This window comes from Dermatophagoides pteronyssinus, unplaced genomic scaffold (assembly GCF_027571235.1).
Source record: "Dermatophagoides pteronyssinus isolate colony J.1.1.1.1 unplaced genomic scaffold, Derpt_VIB-CSIC_2022.12 sq0024, whole genome shotgun sequence".
Classification (NCBI taxonomy): Eukaryota; Metazoa; Arthropoda; class Arachnida; order Sarcoptiformes; family Pyroglyphidae; genus Dermatophagoides; species Dermatophagoides pteronyssinus.
Window position 1 is genome coordinate 452,082 of NW_027461548.1, and position 15,672 is coordinate 467,753.

At 28.9% G+C, this 15,672-nt stretch overlaps 6 protein-coding genes and 1 long non-coding RNA gene across 9 annotated transcripts in view; 4 read left to right on the forward strand and 3 right to left on the reverse strand.

The window, feature by feature from the left end:
* Positions 1 to 8: 8 nt before the first annotated feature.
* On the reverse strand, positions 9 to 918 carry LOC142645821 (uncharacterized). The gene is made up of 3 exons (XR_012846862.1): positions 490 to 918; positions 277 to 406; positions 9 to 150 (listed from the first exon to the last, which is right to left on the reverse strand). It is a non-coding gene; the product is annotated as an uncharacterized LOC142645821 (long non-coding RNA).
* A 1,331-nt stretch (positions 919 to 2,249) lies between these two features.
* On the forward strand, positions 2,250 to 3,481 carry LOC113796588 (uncharacterized). Its single transcript, XM_027346890.2, has 2 exons — positions 2,250 to 2,606; positions 2,668 to 3,481. Exons 1-2 carry the CDS (start codon positions 2,375 to 2,377, stop codon positions 3,249 to 3,251), a joined length of 816 nt encoding a protein of 271 aa, XP_027202691.1. The 5' UTR covers positions 2,250 to 2,374; the 3' UTR covers positions 3,252 to 3,481.
* A 439-nt stretch (positions 3,482 to 3,920) lies between these two features.
* On the forward strand, positions 3,921 to 7,343 carry LOC113796561 (lysosomal alpha-mannosidase-like). Its single transcript, XM_027346858.2, has one exon. The coding sequence runs from the start codon at positions 4,005 to 4,007 to the stop codon at positions 7,044 to 7,046; it is 3,042 nt and encodes a 1,013-aa protein (XP_027202659.2). The 5' UTR covers positions 3,921 to 4,004; the 3' UTR covers positions 7,047 to 7,343.
* A 347-nt stretch (positions 7,344 to 7,690) lies between these two features.
* Positions 7,691 to 10,690, forward strand: LOC113796535 (uncharacterized). 2 transcript variants are annotated; one of them, XM_075823147.1, is made up of 3 exons: positions 7,691 to 8,193; positions 8,264 to 10,455; positions 10,575 to 10,690. In XM_075823147.1, the coding sequence occupies exons 1-2, from the start codon at positions 7,850 to 7,852 to the stop codon at positions 10,434 to 10,436; spliced, it is 2,517 nt and encodes an 838-aa protein (XP_075679262.1). In that variant the 5' UTR covers positions 7,691 to 7,849; the 3' UTR covers positions 10,437 to 10,455; positions 10,575 to 10,690. The 2 variants fall into 2 exon arrangements, with proteins under 2 accessions (XP_075679262.1, XP_075679261.1); XM_075823146.1 differs by having other exon boundaries at positions 8,264 to 10,592.
* Positions 10,433 to 12,008, reverse strand: LOC113796572 (elongation factor Tu-like). Its single transcript, XM_027346872.2, has one exon. The coding sequence runs from the start codon at positions 11,931 to 11,933 to the stop codon at positions 10,518 to 10,520; it is 1,416 nt and encodes a 471-aa protein (XP_027202673.2). The 5' UTR covers positions 11,934 to 12,008; the 3' UTR covers positions 10,433 to 10,517.
* A 14-nt stretch (positions 12,009 to 12,022) lies between these two features.
* Positions 12,023 to 14,415, forward strand: Art7 (arginine methyltransferase 7). Its single transcript, XM_027346861.2, has one exon. It carries the CDS (start codon positions 12,102 to 12,104, stop codon positions 14,184 to 14,186), a length of 2,085 nt encoding a protein of 694 aa, XP_027202662.2. The 5' UTR covers positions 12,023 to 12,101; the 3' UTR covers positions 14,187 to 14,415.
* Pmi (Transmembrane protein Pmi) overlaps positions 14,365 to 15,672 on the reverse strand; it is a 41,676-nt gene continuing 40,368 nt past the window's right edge. For both annotated transcript variants that reach the window (XM_075823182.1, XM_075823181.1), the window contains exon 3: positions 14,365 to 15,661. In XM_075823182.1, coding sequence (XP_075679297.1) covers positions 14,809 to 15,661 — 853 coding nt within the window. In that variant the 3' untranslated portion in view covers positions 14,365 to 14,808. The remainder of the gene's footprint in view (positions 15,662 to 15,672) is intronic.

The window sequence follows — 15,672 nt, forward strand, 5'->3', positions numbered from 1 at the left end:
CCATCACACACACACTGTAATAGGAAAAAAAGATGTCATTTTTTGAAAAATTCAAACATTACCTTTTTCTATTAATTAAATCATCATTATGTCATCCTCGACCCTATATCTTTAGATTTTTCGCTACTATTTCACCACCATATTATTCAACTGAAATTTTTCATTTTAAATAAAAGAAAAAATTATCAATCATGAAACAAAAATGACGATTGATGGATTCGATTAGTCATCGATTAATAAAAAAACCAAAGTCCATTGATTGATTTGAAAATGTACCATTTTTTTTAATTCGGCAATCGCGATTAATGAATTTTTTTGTGTTTCTGGAAAGTTTTTCGTCTTTTTTTCGTACATTTCGAAATGGAAACAAAAAAACTCTTTTGTTTTTTTTTATGCGATTTGTACTCTGTCAACAGAAAAAAAAGGAAAAGAAATTCAAATTTATTTTTGGGATTTTTTTTGAAAAAAAAAAAAAAATTTGGTACAAACTTTTTATCGAATGTTTTTTTTCTGTTTACCAGTTGAATCATCGATCGATTGATGATTCACAATTTTACAATTTTTTTTTTTTTTTTGAACAATAATAATCAATCATGTTGTATATGATGCAATCGATGATACAACACGAGTACCCATTTCCTTCATCTAAAATTATACCGGCAATTTGTTTCGATGATCGATGATAACTAATTGGTGTCACATGCGAACATACTTTTTCGTTGTTGTTTTTCACTCGATTTTTTTTTTGTTGAAATGATGCCAATTTGTTTCTGATGATTATAGGCAGTTGATTGATCAAACATTAATTTTAATTATAGAAAACATTTGAATTTTTTTTTACAAACAACCAAACAAAATCTAATCACAATCGGTTTTTGTGACAAACGAACAAAATATATTGATCATAATCGTTCGAAATCCAATGTTTATTTCCTGATTTTTTTTTGTTTTGTACCGTACAAATAGTACGTATAAAATTTTTATTTTCCGTTCGAATGTTTGTTTTTCGTAAAAAAAAACTCAAAACAAAAAGATTTGACATTCCGAAATGAATATCTCCTTTTCCTTATATCAATATTGTTGTTTTTTTTCTTCATTTGGTTGCCATGATGGCTATTTGTTATTCGGAAACAAGAAACAAAAAAAAAAAAAAAAATACGCTTGTCAAATTTCATCATTAATCAAATATATTTGCAAAATAAAAAAATCCTTATCATCATCATTATTATCATTCGCAAATGGCCAAACCAAAAGAATGGATAAAAAAAACAAAACGAACGAAAAAAAACCAATCATGAGCAAAAAGAGAGAGAAAAAAAAATTGATTCGATCAGGCCAGATCGTGAGCCAAACAAAACGACAATTATTTTTGCCAGGAAACCAACAACAACAACAACAACATTTATCATCAACGGATGTCAAATGTGTGTCTACGTGTTTGATTAACACACACACAAACACACAAATTTCAATGACCGAGAATATTTTTTCACTATACAAAAAAATTGGTTCATTATCATCATCATCATCATCAAATAACGAAAAAAATAATTTTCTAAAAATAAATAACTTTGAGCATTTATTGAGAATATTGAATATCCAAAAAAACGTCAAATCATATGTCTCCTTAACAAACAAACAAACCAGCGAAAAAAAAGCCGATATTTAAGATAAATATTATGGATGATAACGATTGGACGATGATTATGATTATGGTTAAGCATCTTTAAACAGAACCAGAAAAAAAGCATTTCAACAATAATGATCCTCAGAAAACGAAAATTTACAGAAGATTTTTCTCCAAAAAAACCAAAAAAATTCCTAAATCTCCATCTGCCCAGTGCCAATCAACTATTGAACTTTTTTTTCTTCTCTCTCAATATATTGATGGTAAATTTGGATTTTGAGCACAGCAAAAAAAAATATGGAAATTTTTAATTTCCAATCATCGTGTTTGTCTTATCATCAATAATAATGATTTTTTTTTTACTTTTTCACAGATCTTCCGAACTGTACTGTTGTTGATGGTGGTGGCAGCATATTGAATGATGACAAACTTTCGAAACGAAACGAAAAAAATACATTCATCATACAAAAAACAAAAAACAAAGAACATGATTCACTGATCTTCGGTCCACTTGCTATATGCGTTGTCGATGTACATTGAACGATTGAACGAAAAAATCAATATTTTTTTTTCTGCCTATTTAAATGAATGTTCGAAACCAACAATAATCATTCATTTGAAAATTCAAACCTCAAGCAGCATCAACGATTTAATCAACTTGATAAATTTTTTCTACATTTGCAAAAAAATATTCAAAGATTTTTCTTCAGTCTAAATTTTTACATTTTGAAGTGAAAAACAACAATTATGTCTTCAACAAATCAATCTGTTGTGAAATCATCACCATCAATGATGATTCATTTGGATATTATGGATCGTTTACGTCAAATTCAATTAATACAACAAGCATTAGAAATGGCTGAATCAAGTTATTCACGTATTAAACAAAGTAATCCAATGTTTGATGCAACATTAACACAGGCTGAATCAATGGCTAATCAATTAGCAATGCCGGTGATTAATAAATTAGAACAGCCAAGTAAGTTTTTTCTTGTTAAATTTTTTCCATTATTCATTTGATTTTCATTTTAATCCAATAGTTCAATTGGTTGATAATTTGGCTTGTCAAAGTTTTGATACAATACAATCCGGTGTATCAATGATTTCAAAAAATCAGGTTTTTGATATGGTACAAAAACGTATGGATGATACAATGGAATTTGTACAATCAAATACAAAACAAGCACGTACAATGTTTGAACAACGTTTGGAACAAACATTACAACGTGCATATGCATTACGTAAACAAGCATCCGAACATGTTAATTCAGTAATGAATGTATCGGAAACTGTTATAAAATCTGTTGATAAATCATTGAATGCTGCTGAAAATGCTTTGGATCGTTTATTACCACCATTGAAACCTGAAACTGAAACTAATGAACAACAACAACAACCGAATGGTCAACAACCTGTACGACGATTATTTCAACGTATGGTACGTTTTTCCGATAAACTTCGCCGTCGTATTGTACAATATACCTTGGAAAAATGGTATACAAATGCTGAAAAATCTGGCCTACATTTTCGTGAAAATGTTTTGAATCTAATTTCCAGTCAATTATCAAATCTTCGTTTACAAATGAATAATCTTCAGACGGAAGAAAAACCAAAACAATCATAAAAATGTGATCTATTTACTATTGATCCATTCATCCGTCTTTTTTTTCACATCCATTCTTTGTTTTTTTTCCCGGGAAGTTTTCTATTCTCAATTTCATTCGATTTTACCTGGAAATATTTTCGAATCTCATAATCGATTCGATTTTAATTTTAATTTTATATTTATTTTATCCAGTTCAAGGCATTTTCAGTCAAAAAAAAAATTAAAAAATGTTTGATTAGAATAATTTATCATAATAATGACTATATAAAAGTACAGAGTCAATAAAAAATCATTAAAAAATGTTTGTTTTTTAATAATTTAAAAAAAAAAAAAAAATTTGATTATGTTATCATTTGTTCTCAATTGTTTGTTTTTTTGTCAGATGAATTTGATATTTATTTTTTGTTCTGTTATCTTCGAGATAATGTAATCGATCTTGAATGGTAAGCCAAAAAACCTTTTTTTTTCTTCTCAATAATCATACTTTGTGCTGATCATCATCAATTTTAGCTACATGCTTTTACCTGCATGCTTGGCACCATTATCTTGAATGCCTCTTTGAAGATGTTGTTGTTTGTTGTTATGGTATGATTATTGATTGATTTTGATTTTATCTATTTTATTTAATTAATGACTTACAAAAACTTTTTTTTTTTGAAAAATCCTATAAATTGTTAGCATATTTTCAATGGATTTTAATCAAGTTTTTTCTTCTTTTTTTTTTCTTCTTTTGATTTGTGAATTTTGTCAATGTTGCTGTGAAAAACAAACATGAATCGCTATCTGTTTCTATGGCCAATATTGGTGGTGATACAATTATTCATTCAACAATCACGAACGGTTGTAATCAAAGTGGAAAATCTACCCGAACAATGTGATTATACACAATGCCCGAAATGGAGCAAAGATGATATTAATGTACATTTGGTTGCACATACACATGATGATGTTGGTTGGTTAAAAACTGTTGAACAATATTATTATGGCCTAAAAAATGATATTCAACGTGCCGGTGTACAATATATATTGGATACAATGATTGAAGAATTAATACGAAATAAAGATCGACGTTTTATTTATGTTGAAATAGCATTTTTTTGGAAATGGTGGCAAGAACAAAATGAAGAACAACGTATGATTGTTAAAGAATTAGTTCGTACTGGACAATTAGAATTTATAAATGGTGGTTGGTCGATGCCCGATGAAGCAGCAACACATTATAATTCATTAATCGATCAATCAACATGGGGTTTACGACAATTGAATGATACATTTGGTCGATGTGGTCATCCAAAAGTAACATGGCAAATTGATCCATTTGGTCATTCAAAAGAAATGGCTAATCTTTATGCACAAATGGGTTATGATGCATTATTTTTTGCCCGGCAAGATTATCAAGATCGTGAAAATCGTATGACAAATCGTACATTAGAACATGTATGGCAAGGATCAGATGATCTTGGTGAAATTGGTGATTTATTTACCGGTATGATGTTCAGTGGTTATGGACCAATTGAATTTAATTGGGATATAACAAATGGACCTGAAGATGCTGTTGTTGATAATCCTGAATCAGAAGAATATAATGTACCGGATAAAATTCGACGTTTTGTTGAAAAAGCAAAATATTTTGGTCAATTTTATGCAACAAATCATTTTATGTTTCCAATGGGTACTGATTTTCAATATACAGATGCACATACATGGTTTAAAAATTTAGATAAATTAATTAATGCTGTTAATAAAGCTGGTAAAGGTGTACGGGCATTTTATTCAACACCATCATGTTATGCACATGCATTATATGAACAAAATCGTACATGGACAACAAAAACGGATGATTTTTTTCCATACGCTTCGGATGAACATGCATATTGGACTGGTTATTTTACCAGTAGACCAGCTATTAAACGTATGGAACGTATTGGTAATAATCTATTACAAGCATGTAAACAATTAGATGTTCTTGCTGATAATAATGGTCAATTTGAAATGAATTTAACTAAAATGCGTGAAGCTATGGGTGTTATGCAACATCATGATGCTGTAACCGGTACGGAAAAACAACATGTTGCATTTAATTATGCAAAAATGTTAGATTCAGCAATGTTACAATGTCGTCATATAATTAATGAATCATATAAAAAATTATTACCAAAATCATCAACATCTGAACATGAATTTTGTCCATATTTAAATATAAGTTCATGTCCAACAACCGAAATGGGTGAATCACGTAAAATTTATTTATATAATCCACTTGGTCATCGTTTAATTAATCATACTGTACGTTTACCAATTAAAAATGGTTATTATTATCGAATTCAAGATCAAAATAATCAATCAGTGCCATCGGTTCTGGTACCGATACCAGAATTTGTACAAAAAATTCCTGGTCGTAAAAGCGTTGCTACTAAAGAATTAGTATTCCGTGTACCTGTTATTGAACCACTTGGTATAACAACAATGTATATGTATGTTGATAAAAATGAACAACCAAATTCAGCCATTGAAATTAAAGGTGAAAATCCTGATGATAATGATGATAAATCAAAATGGCAGGTTTTAACAAAAAATCTTATTGTTGAATTTTATTCAAATGGAACTATATCAAGAATATTCATTGATAAATTACATCAATCAATATCGATTTCAAATGAATTTCGTTTATATCATGGTGCTGGTGGTACTGGTCGTCATTCAGGTGCATATATTTTTCGTCCAAATGAACAGAAAACATTTCCAGTTACAAATAAAATTAAATCAACATTTTTTATTGATCGAAAATATCATATTGTACAAGAAGTTCATCAACAATTTGATTCATCATTTGTTGGTCAAATCATACGAATGGATAAATATAATGATAATGTTGAATTTGATTTTGTTGTTGGACCAATACCGGTTAATGATCAAATTGGTAAAGAAATCGTTGTACGTTATAAAACAGATTTAGAAAATGATGAAACATTTTATACGGATGCAAATGGACGACAAATGTTACGTAGACGTTGGAATTATCGTCCATCATGGAAATATAATGTTCAAGAACCAATATCGGGTAATTATTATCCAGTAAATTCACGTATTGCAATACGTGATGAAAAACAATCATTACAAATGACAATAATGACTGATCGATCACAAGGTGGTTCATTATCACCTGAACAAATTAATGGTTCAATTGATATAATGATACATCGTCGTTTATTACATGATGATTATTTTGGTGTTGGTGAAGCATTAAATGAACCAGGTGTTGATGGTCATGGTTTAGTTATACGTGGTAAACATTTATTACTTTTAAATTCAATCAAACAATCAGCATCCGAACATCGTCCATTAGCACAACAAATGTTTATGGAACCTATTATTAGTTTTACATCGATCGAATCGAACAAACAAGCCGAAAAACAATCAAATCAATATATTGGATTAAATAATGATCTACCATCAAATGTTCATCTTCTTACATTAGAACAATGGCATTCAAAACGTTATCTTTTACGTCTTGAACATTTTTATCAATCGAATGAAGATACTGAATTAAGTAAACCAGTTAAATTGTCATTAAGACATTTATTTAAATCATTTGAAATAATTGCTGTTGAAGAATTAACATTGGGTGCAAATCAACCAATATCATCGCTTAAAAATCGTCTGCATTATCGTTATAATCGACCATTAGAACAACGACAACAACAACAATCATCATTATTGTTGGATGATCCAAAAATTGAAGGTGAAAATTTCGATATTCATCTTTCACCGATGCAAATACGAACATTTTTGATCGATATCAAACGAAATTAATTTTTTTTTTGCTGTTTGAGCTCTTTTTTACATTCTCTGTTTGAAACAATTTTCTCCAAACATATTACCAAACCAAACAAAACAAAAATTAACGACATTCGAGCCATATTTTTTTTCTTTTTCTTCCATGGAATTTTCTTATTTATAAATGTAAAACAAATTCATAAAATATAAACATTTTTATCTGTTTGATTGTTTATATTCTGTGACCTTCGATTCATTGATCATCGAGTTATCGATTGATTTGTTTATGTTTAATCTATGTTTGTTATCATTAAAAATTTTGAATTTTTGAAATTCCTATAGGAATATATGTTGCTTGTAACATGATATGCGCTATGTGATTGTTAACAATTTTTCTAAAAATTTGATTGATTTATTTACGCTAACGAATTACCCATTCTGTAAGCATTTTGTTTATTTAAAAAAATCAAAAAGATCCATATAAAAATGACCCAAACAAGTCAACAAAATTCAATTCCATTCATTGTTCAAGCATGCGCATTTTTTTTTCATACCATGAAAGTTCTCCTTCATCATATTTTCTTGGTTTTTTTTTTGGCTCCGCCCCGAAAAAAAACGGTTAACTTGCGCATTATGTTTGTGTGAGTGTTGAGTGTTAAACACATTTTAAAAAGCGCGTAAATTTTTTTTGTTCAAGCGAATTTTTTTTTTTCTTCACGCGAATTTTGTGTTTTTGCTCAAGTTCTTTTTCTCAACCAAAAAAAAAAAATCAATCAATTGATTGATTGATTTCATCTTTTCCATTTGTGTATTTATAGAATCTAAATCTTGAATGGATTATGGCTATTAACAATAATAACATCAAAAACGACCACAACAGCAAATCGAATAATATGATTTGTGATGATGATGATCAACAACAAAGTGGTGTTGATGATAATGTTGTACATCCTAATGATAATGATGATGGTGATGATGATTATAATGGAAATGTATTTCATCTTATATCGAATACTCATCGACAACAAAATGTATCATTTACTCAGGAATTGATTCGTTATAATATTTCAACTGTTAACGATCATAAAATATTGGAAAATTATCATAATGAAATGATTGATTTGAATTGTGAAATTTTGGGAACATTAAAATTAATGATCAATATGCTTGAAATACCGAAAAAGTAAGTGTTTTTGTATGTTTTTTTTTTCGGGTAAAAAATAATTTTATTTTTCTTTCAAAATCAATCATAGGGTTTTGAAAATTAATCCAAATCTTTCAACACCGGTTTTTGATTCACCACAAAAATCGATTGGTGGTAATAAACGTAAATATCAACAAACACCATCAAGTACAAATGTACGAAAAATTAAAGAACAAAAATCATCGAATCGAAAACGTATAAAAAATTTACGAACATCAACAAAAATGAAAAAACTTGTATCCAGTAATAATAAAGAAAATGATCAAAATATTGCAAATACTAATCAAACAATACTGATTGAAAAGAAACAACAAGAGGAACAAACATCATTAATTTCAAAACAATGTTCAATTGAAACAACAATCAAAGAAGAAGAAGATAATACTGTCAAAAAGAATAATTCACCAATATTTAAACGAACACGTGCTCAAGTGAAACGTGAAATGGAACAACAACAACAACAACAACAAAGCAAAATGTCGACTACAACTAACAAAACAATGACAACCAATAATAATACTTCGACAACTAAAGCAAAATCAAAAATAAATTCATCGATTTCACGTAAAAATGCTGGTAATAAAGATAAAGATATTGTCAACAATAGTATCAGCAACAACAAACAGAATAAAGCAAAACAAAATCAGCAGAATATTTCAAAATTAACAACACCAACCGGAAAACGTACAGCTAAAATGACAACAACAACAAACAACAATAGCAATGCTAAAAAACAACAACAACAACAAAATGATTCGATTAAAAAACAACAAAAACCTGTTGCTGCTGCTGCTGCTGCTGCATTAGGAACACCTAGTGCAAAAAATATCAATTTACGAAAAGCTGTTGGTTGTGGACAATGTTCATATGATATTCTGGCAACACCACCAGTATCGAAACAACGTCCGGAAGAAATTCGTGTACGATCAGCAAAAAAATTAGAAAAAGCAGCTGAAAATCGTAAAATGTTATTAGAACAACGGCAACAACAATTAAGACAACGATCAATGGATAGTAAAAATCGTTTAAAAGCTAATCAACAAAAACAAGAACAGCAACAACAATTTAATACAAATTTAACACCATCGAAACAAACCGGGAAAAAATTGGGAGCATTTTTATTGATTACTGGTGCTAATAATAATAATAATAGTAATATTGTTGGACAATGTCTTACACCGATTCGTAAATTGAATGCAAAAATGATAACATTAAATAATTTATCATCGGCAAAAAAATCAACAACCAAATCATCAATACCTATTAATAATAATAATGCAAGTTTGAAGAAAACAATTATTACAAACAAAGAACAAACATCCAAAACAAAAACAATACGACAGGCAATTGGACAAATGAAAAAAATGGCTAATATTGAAAAAAATGCTGAACGTAACGATAATCCTTTTGTTAATGATAAAATTACCAATAATAATAATAATGGTATGAAAAATATTACAACAACAACAGTAAATATTTCACCGATAAAATCGATAAATAATTTCAATGATGATGATGATGGTGTTGATGATAAATTTGTTGATGTAACACAAATTATAATTAATTCAACAAATAATCAATCTTCGATTCCGATTGAAACACAACAACCATCATCATCAATGATGAATTATACGGAAATGATGAATAAACTACCACCACCATCATCATCAACATTAAATAAAACAATATTGAAAATAATTGAACAAGATAAAAGAATGACACCACAAAAACCAACATTTATGTCAACAACAATGATGATGACAAATGTAACCAATAATAATAATAATAATAATAATCAAACACATCAATATCCAATGACACCACCACCAAAATTAGAAGAATCATTAATATCAACATATGATATATCAAAATATATTGATTCAGAAGATGAAGAAGAACAGGAAAAAATAATGGAACAACGTAAAGATAAACGTATACCTAAATGGGCAGCTGGTCGTTCATTATTGATGGATTTACGACAACAATATTGTCAAAATGGTAAACAATTGGATGAACAAGCTAATCGTTTATATTCATATAGTTTCAAAGAAAATAATAATGTTCAAATCGATTTGGATGTAATCGGTTTACCCGTTATACCACGTTATCGTAATCGTACTAGTTCAATTGTATGGACAAAACCACCAATATCACCAATTATATCGAATACAAATTATAATAATTCTTATGCTAATCTTATGTCGGAAGAAGAAGAATATTAACAACAACAACAACAAAATTGTAATTTTATTTTTATTATACATTATGTTTTATTTTTATAAAAAAAAACCATTAACAATAATCTAAATTATTTTTTTTTTATCAATTTCGTTTGATGGTGGTAATATTAAATTTCCAAGATTTTTAACCAAATCAAATGATAATCGTGGTAATAATTGAACAATTATACCGGATGCAATTGTTTTATTATGTTCACGAATAGTAAATTTTTGTCCTAATTTTAATGGCATACCATATTGTAATGTAATCAGACAACGACCATGATCACCAGGCATTAATAGACCACCAGATTCTTCTGGTACATCTAAACGTGCACCACCTGACCATGTTTGTGAAAATATTTGCTGTATAAATTTATTTGATATTGGTTTATTACGGCCACCTTCTTCCGTAGAACGTAAATATAAATCGGCAATAAAATGATTTTCCAATGTTATTGTTGATGGTTTTGCAATAAGCATACCACGTTCTAATTGTGATTGTTTTATACCACGACATAATAGACCAACATGATCACCAGCTTGACAATGTTGATATGGTCGACCAAACATATGAATATCACTGACAACAGTTTTATATTGTTTACTCCAACCAAGAATTTCAGCTTGATCACCTTTTTGTAATGAACCAGTTAAAACTGTACCGATGACAACCGTACCACGACCTTGTATAGACATTGATGATTCGATTGACATTGAAAATGGTGAATCTAGATCACGTTTTGGTGCTTCAATATAGGAATCTAATGTATTCAATAATTTTTCAATCGATTTACCACCTAATTCACTTGTCTCGGTTTCATTCAATGCTTTTAATGCTGAACCAAATATAAATGGACTATGATCACCATCAAAACCAATTTCATTCAATAGATCACGTACTTCAATTTCAACTAATTCACGTATTTCATCATCAACAATATCACATTTATTTGCATAGACAATAATTTTTTCAATACCAATCTGTTTACTTAACATAAGATGTTCACGTGTTTGTGGCATTGGACCTTCGGAAGCGGCAACAACCAAAATTGCACCATCCATTTGTGATGTACCACATATCATATTTTTAACATAATCCTGATGACCAGGACAATCAGTATGTGCATAATGACGATTTCGGGTAAAATATTCAACATGACTAGCATTAATAGTAACACCACGTAATTGTTCTTCCGGTGCTTTATCAATTGAATCAAAATCACGAAATTTTGAATAACCATTCATAGCCGATATTTTTGTTAATGCTGATGTTAATGTTGTTTTTCCATGATCAACATGACCAATTGTACCGATATTAATATGTTCACGATTTTTCATTGCATCTTTTGTTGGTTTTGTTTCGGTCGATGGTGATGATTTTGCTGCTGCTGCTGTTGTTGTTGTTGTGATGAAATTTTGAATCAAAAATTTCGATGTTATTTTGGGCCATTTTTGATTCCAAAAAATAATCTGATTTTTTAAATGTAAAATTTTCATGATTTATTTAAGTTTTGTGGTTTGAATATTTTTTTTTTCAAAATAAAATCACATGATTTTTTTTCGAGTTACAAAATCTATGAACAATATTTTTTTTGAAACACATGGTTTTTTTTTTTTGATTCAAAATTATTTCAATTTTGTTTTGTTTTTTCAAAATTTAGATTGATGGATCAAATCAATAGTGATGATGATTTTGTTGATCATCATTTTAGCCATGATGATAATGATGATGATATTGATCCACTATTCGATCATTATCAGGATATTGCTCGTTCATCATTCGATGATATGGTACATGATCAAGAACGAAATGAACTTTATTATCAAGCAATTTGTCGATCAATCAAAAAACTTCGATCAATAGATTCCAAAAAATCGATTAATGTTTTGGATATTGGATCCGGTACTGGATTACTTAGTATGATGGCTGTTAATGCTGATGCTGATAATGTTATTGCATGTGAACGTTTCGAACCAATGGCTAAATGTTCTAGAAAAATTATTGATGATAATTCTATGTCATCTAAAATTAATGTAATCAATAAATGTTCAGAACAATTAAAATTACCCGAAAATTTTCAACCAAATCTTTTGGTTGCTGAATTATTGGATACTGAATTGATTGGTGAAGGTTGTCTATCAATTTATCGTGATATTATTCAACGTAAACTTGTTGATCCGGATCATTGTCTGTATGTACCGACACGTGCAAGAATTTGGATTCAACTTGTTCAATCTGATAGTCTATTTTATTATCATCAATTTCGAAAATCTTATCATATTTCGGATGATATTGAACCAATACAAACACCATTATCAATTCGAAATTGTTTTGGATCACATTTATTACATGATATTCAATTGAATAGACTTCAGCCAAATATTGATTTTGAAATTCTTTCTGATCCTATGATTATTTTTGAATTTGAATTCAATCGATTAACAACGCTAAAACATCGTGATCATAAACGTATTGAAATTCATTTGAAACGTTTATTTAATAAACCGATGATGATATTTGCATGGTGGGATATTGATCTTGATTCGGATGGTGAAATATGTCTGTCTTGTGGTCCATATTGGACACGTGGATTTGATAATGAACATAAATGTGCATGGCGTGAACATTGGATACAAACCATTTATTATCTACCGGCATTTGCATTCGATCATGAACGACAATTAAATGAATTTAATCATAATCAAATTAATCAAAATCAAACATTAATTATTGATTGTTATCATGATCAAGTATCATTTTGGTTTGATTTACCTGATCAAAATGAATCGATTGAGCAACCAATCGATAATGATGTAATCGAATCGGAATCATGGCATTGTACATGTGGTTTACATTCACATTTATCACGAACAAGATTAAAATGGATCAATAATAATTACCGTTATCAACAATATTGGAATTGTTTGAATAATAAACTAATGTCAATCAACAACAACAAAAATCAACTAATAAATTTAATCTATTTTGGTGATGAAAGTATCCTGCCATTTATATGTAGTCGTCATCCACAAGTCGAACATGTTTGGATCATATGTAATGATAGGAATTCCTTTAGATTTTTTCGAAAATTTTGTTCGAAAAATGATCAGAAAATTATTCTTTGTTCGCATAAAAGTTTTCGACAAAAACCTCCATTAACATATCAACAATCGTATGCCATAATAAGTGATTTACATTTTCGTAATCAATCATCAATATTATCATCATTGGAAATATTTCGCCAAATACATTGTCAACAACAATTCATACGAAATCATCAAATTGGTCCGGAATTTTTTTTACCTCAGCGAATTATTCTACGATGTTTAATTGTTCGTTTTGAACATTTATGGAAATGTATGGCACCTGTTTGTTTTGCTAAAATCAATAATAACCGAATTGAATTCAATTTACTTGAATATGATTCATTAATAATGAATGCTCGTCGACAGGTTGATTGGCAATTTGATCGTCGTTCACTTTGGGAATATAATTGCTGGTCATTGGTTGATGAAGCTAAAGATATTTTGGATATTTCAATGAATTGTTCAATATTAATGGATAAAAATAAATCTATGAATGATATTAATTCATTATTAACAGAAAATATTGAAAAAATTATCGAATTCAATATCCAGGATTATTCAAAAATTGACCCGAATACTGTTGCAATTGTTTGTTGGATTGATCAATATATTGATACGGATACAATTATCACCGGTGGATTAGAATCAACAACAACATTATAACCAGAATTATTAACCGGTAAAGAAATCAAATGGATACGTGATCAACAACAGTTGGTTACATTTTTATCATCAATTCCAAATGGTTATCAACGATGGAATAATAATAATGATAATCAATCAGAAATGAAAATTTTAAAACTAAAATTTCAATTACAAATGAATCAATTATCTATTAAAGTTGATTTGGTAATATAATCATTTCTCTTATTTTTTATAAACTTGAATGAATGATTGAATGATTTAGTAAGAAATAATAATAATTATTATTTTTCTTATAACAAACATTCACACACAATATTGTTAACTGTTTGTGTGAAAATGGAAAGTGTGAATAAAAATATTTTTTTTTTTTTTTTTGTATCTAAAAAAACCAACCTGTAACTGCTTAAAAGTATTAAAAAATATATAAATGATATTTGAAAAAAAATAAAATTTTCATGTAAATTAATAGACACATTACAATCATCATCATCGAATGAATGAATTGAATTATATAAGGTGATTTGAAAAGTTTTCAACTTTTTTTTTCACATTTCTAAAAATCTTCTCTCCCTTTTCTTTCGTAATTTGTTTATTTTTTTGTCGCGGCCATGCTTGACATTTTTACAACTTTCAATTTAGATTAGATCAAAGTTTTCAAAAATGATGACCACGATTGATGATGAAAATTTTGATTCATCAATAATGATTTTGTTGAATGGTTAACTATATTATTATGATGATGATGATGAAAAATCGATGATCTAACTAAACGAATAAATGAAAATGCAATAGCCAACAGAGATACGGCTGCATTGATCCAATTTGAACGTCGTAAATCGATATTAGTTCGACGACATAATACAACTGGTGATCGTTGTCTTCGTGCTGATGTTGATAAAATCATTTCATATGGATTTGTTGGACGATAACGATTTTGTTTCACTGATGATGATGATGACGGATCGGATGATTGTGGTGATTGTTGTTGCTGTTGTTGTTTCTTTTTGTCATCCGATGATCCACTATCAGAATCATTACCAGGCGAAAATTCCTGTGTTGATGTAACCAATGATACAGCATCTATTTCGGGAAATTTTGTCTGTTCTTGCGATTGTTGTGAAGCCAATAATTTAAGATATTGTTCAGGATTAGATTCAACACGATATTGTGAACAAATATCCTGTTGCCATGAAACTAAATGAATACCATGTGCTAACAATGCAGTACCAATTAATGTTGATTGAATAAAAATCCTATTCGGCCATAATAATCCGGTAATAATTGAACCAATACCGGTTATTATTGAATATCTTGTTAGATATTCACCAAACCAAATCCAACGTGCTGTTTCTTCACCTAAACGACATGGTTCGATCACAATAGTTGGACAACCAAATTCGAATGCACGTTCCAATTCATTTTCAAATAATTCATGTGCACCATCAAATATTTCACGTATGACAATCATTTCTTGTCCAAATTCGAAAAATGTTCTATGTTGTTT

What these genes read in the sequence shown, in the direction of transcription:
- Art7 (XM_027346861.2), top strand. Translation starts at nt 12,102, where the DNA reads ATGGATCAAATCAATAGTGATGATGATTTTGTTGATCATCATTTTAGC.
- LOC113796561 (XM_027346858.2), top strand. Translation starts at nt 4,005, where the DNA reads ATGAATCGCTATCTGTTTCTATGGCCAATATTGGTGGTGATACAATTA.
- LOC113796535 (XM_075823147.1), top strand. Translation starts at nt 7,850, where the DNA reads ATGGCTATTAACAATAATAACATCAAAAACGACCACAACAGCAAATCG. An exon ending in ATGCTTGAAATACCGAAAAA is followed by an intron (nt 8,194 to 8,263) that starts GTAAGTGTTTTT and finishes AATCAATCATAG; the next exon opens with GGTTTTGAAAATTAATCCAA.
- LOC113796572 (XM_027346872.2), bottom strand. Translation starts at nt 11,933, where the DNA reads ATGAAAATTTTACATTTAAAAAATCAGATTATTTTTTGGAATCAAAAA.
- LOC113796588 (XM_027346890.2), top strand. Translation starts at nt 2,375, where the DNA reads ATGTCTTCAACAAATCAATCTGTTGTGAAATCATCACCATCAATGATG. An exon ending in TAATAAATTAGAACAGCCAA is followed by an intron (nt 2,607 to 2,667) that starts GTAAGTTTTTTC and finishes TTAATCCAATAG; the next exon opens with TTCAATTGGTTGATAATTTG.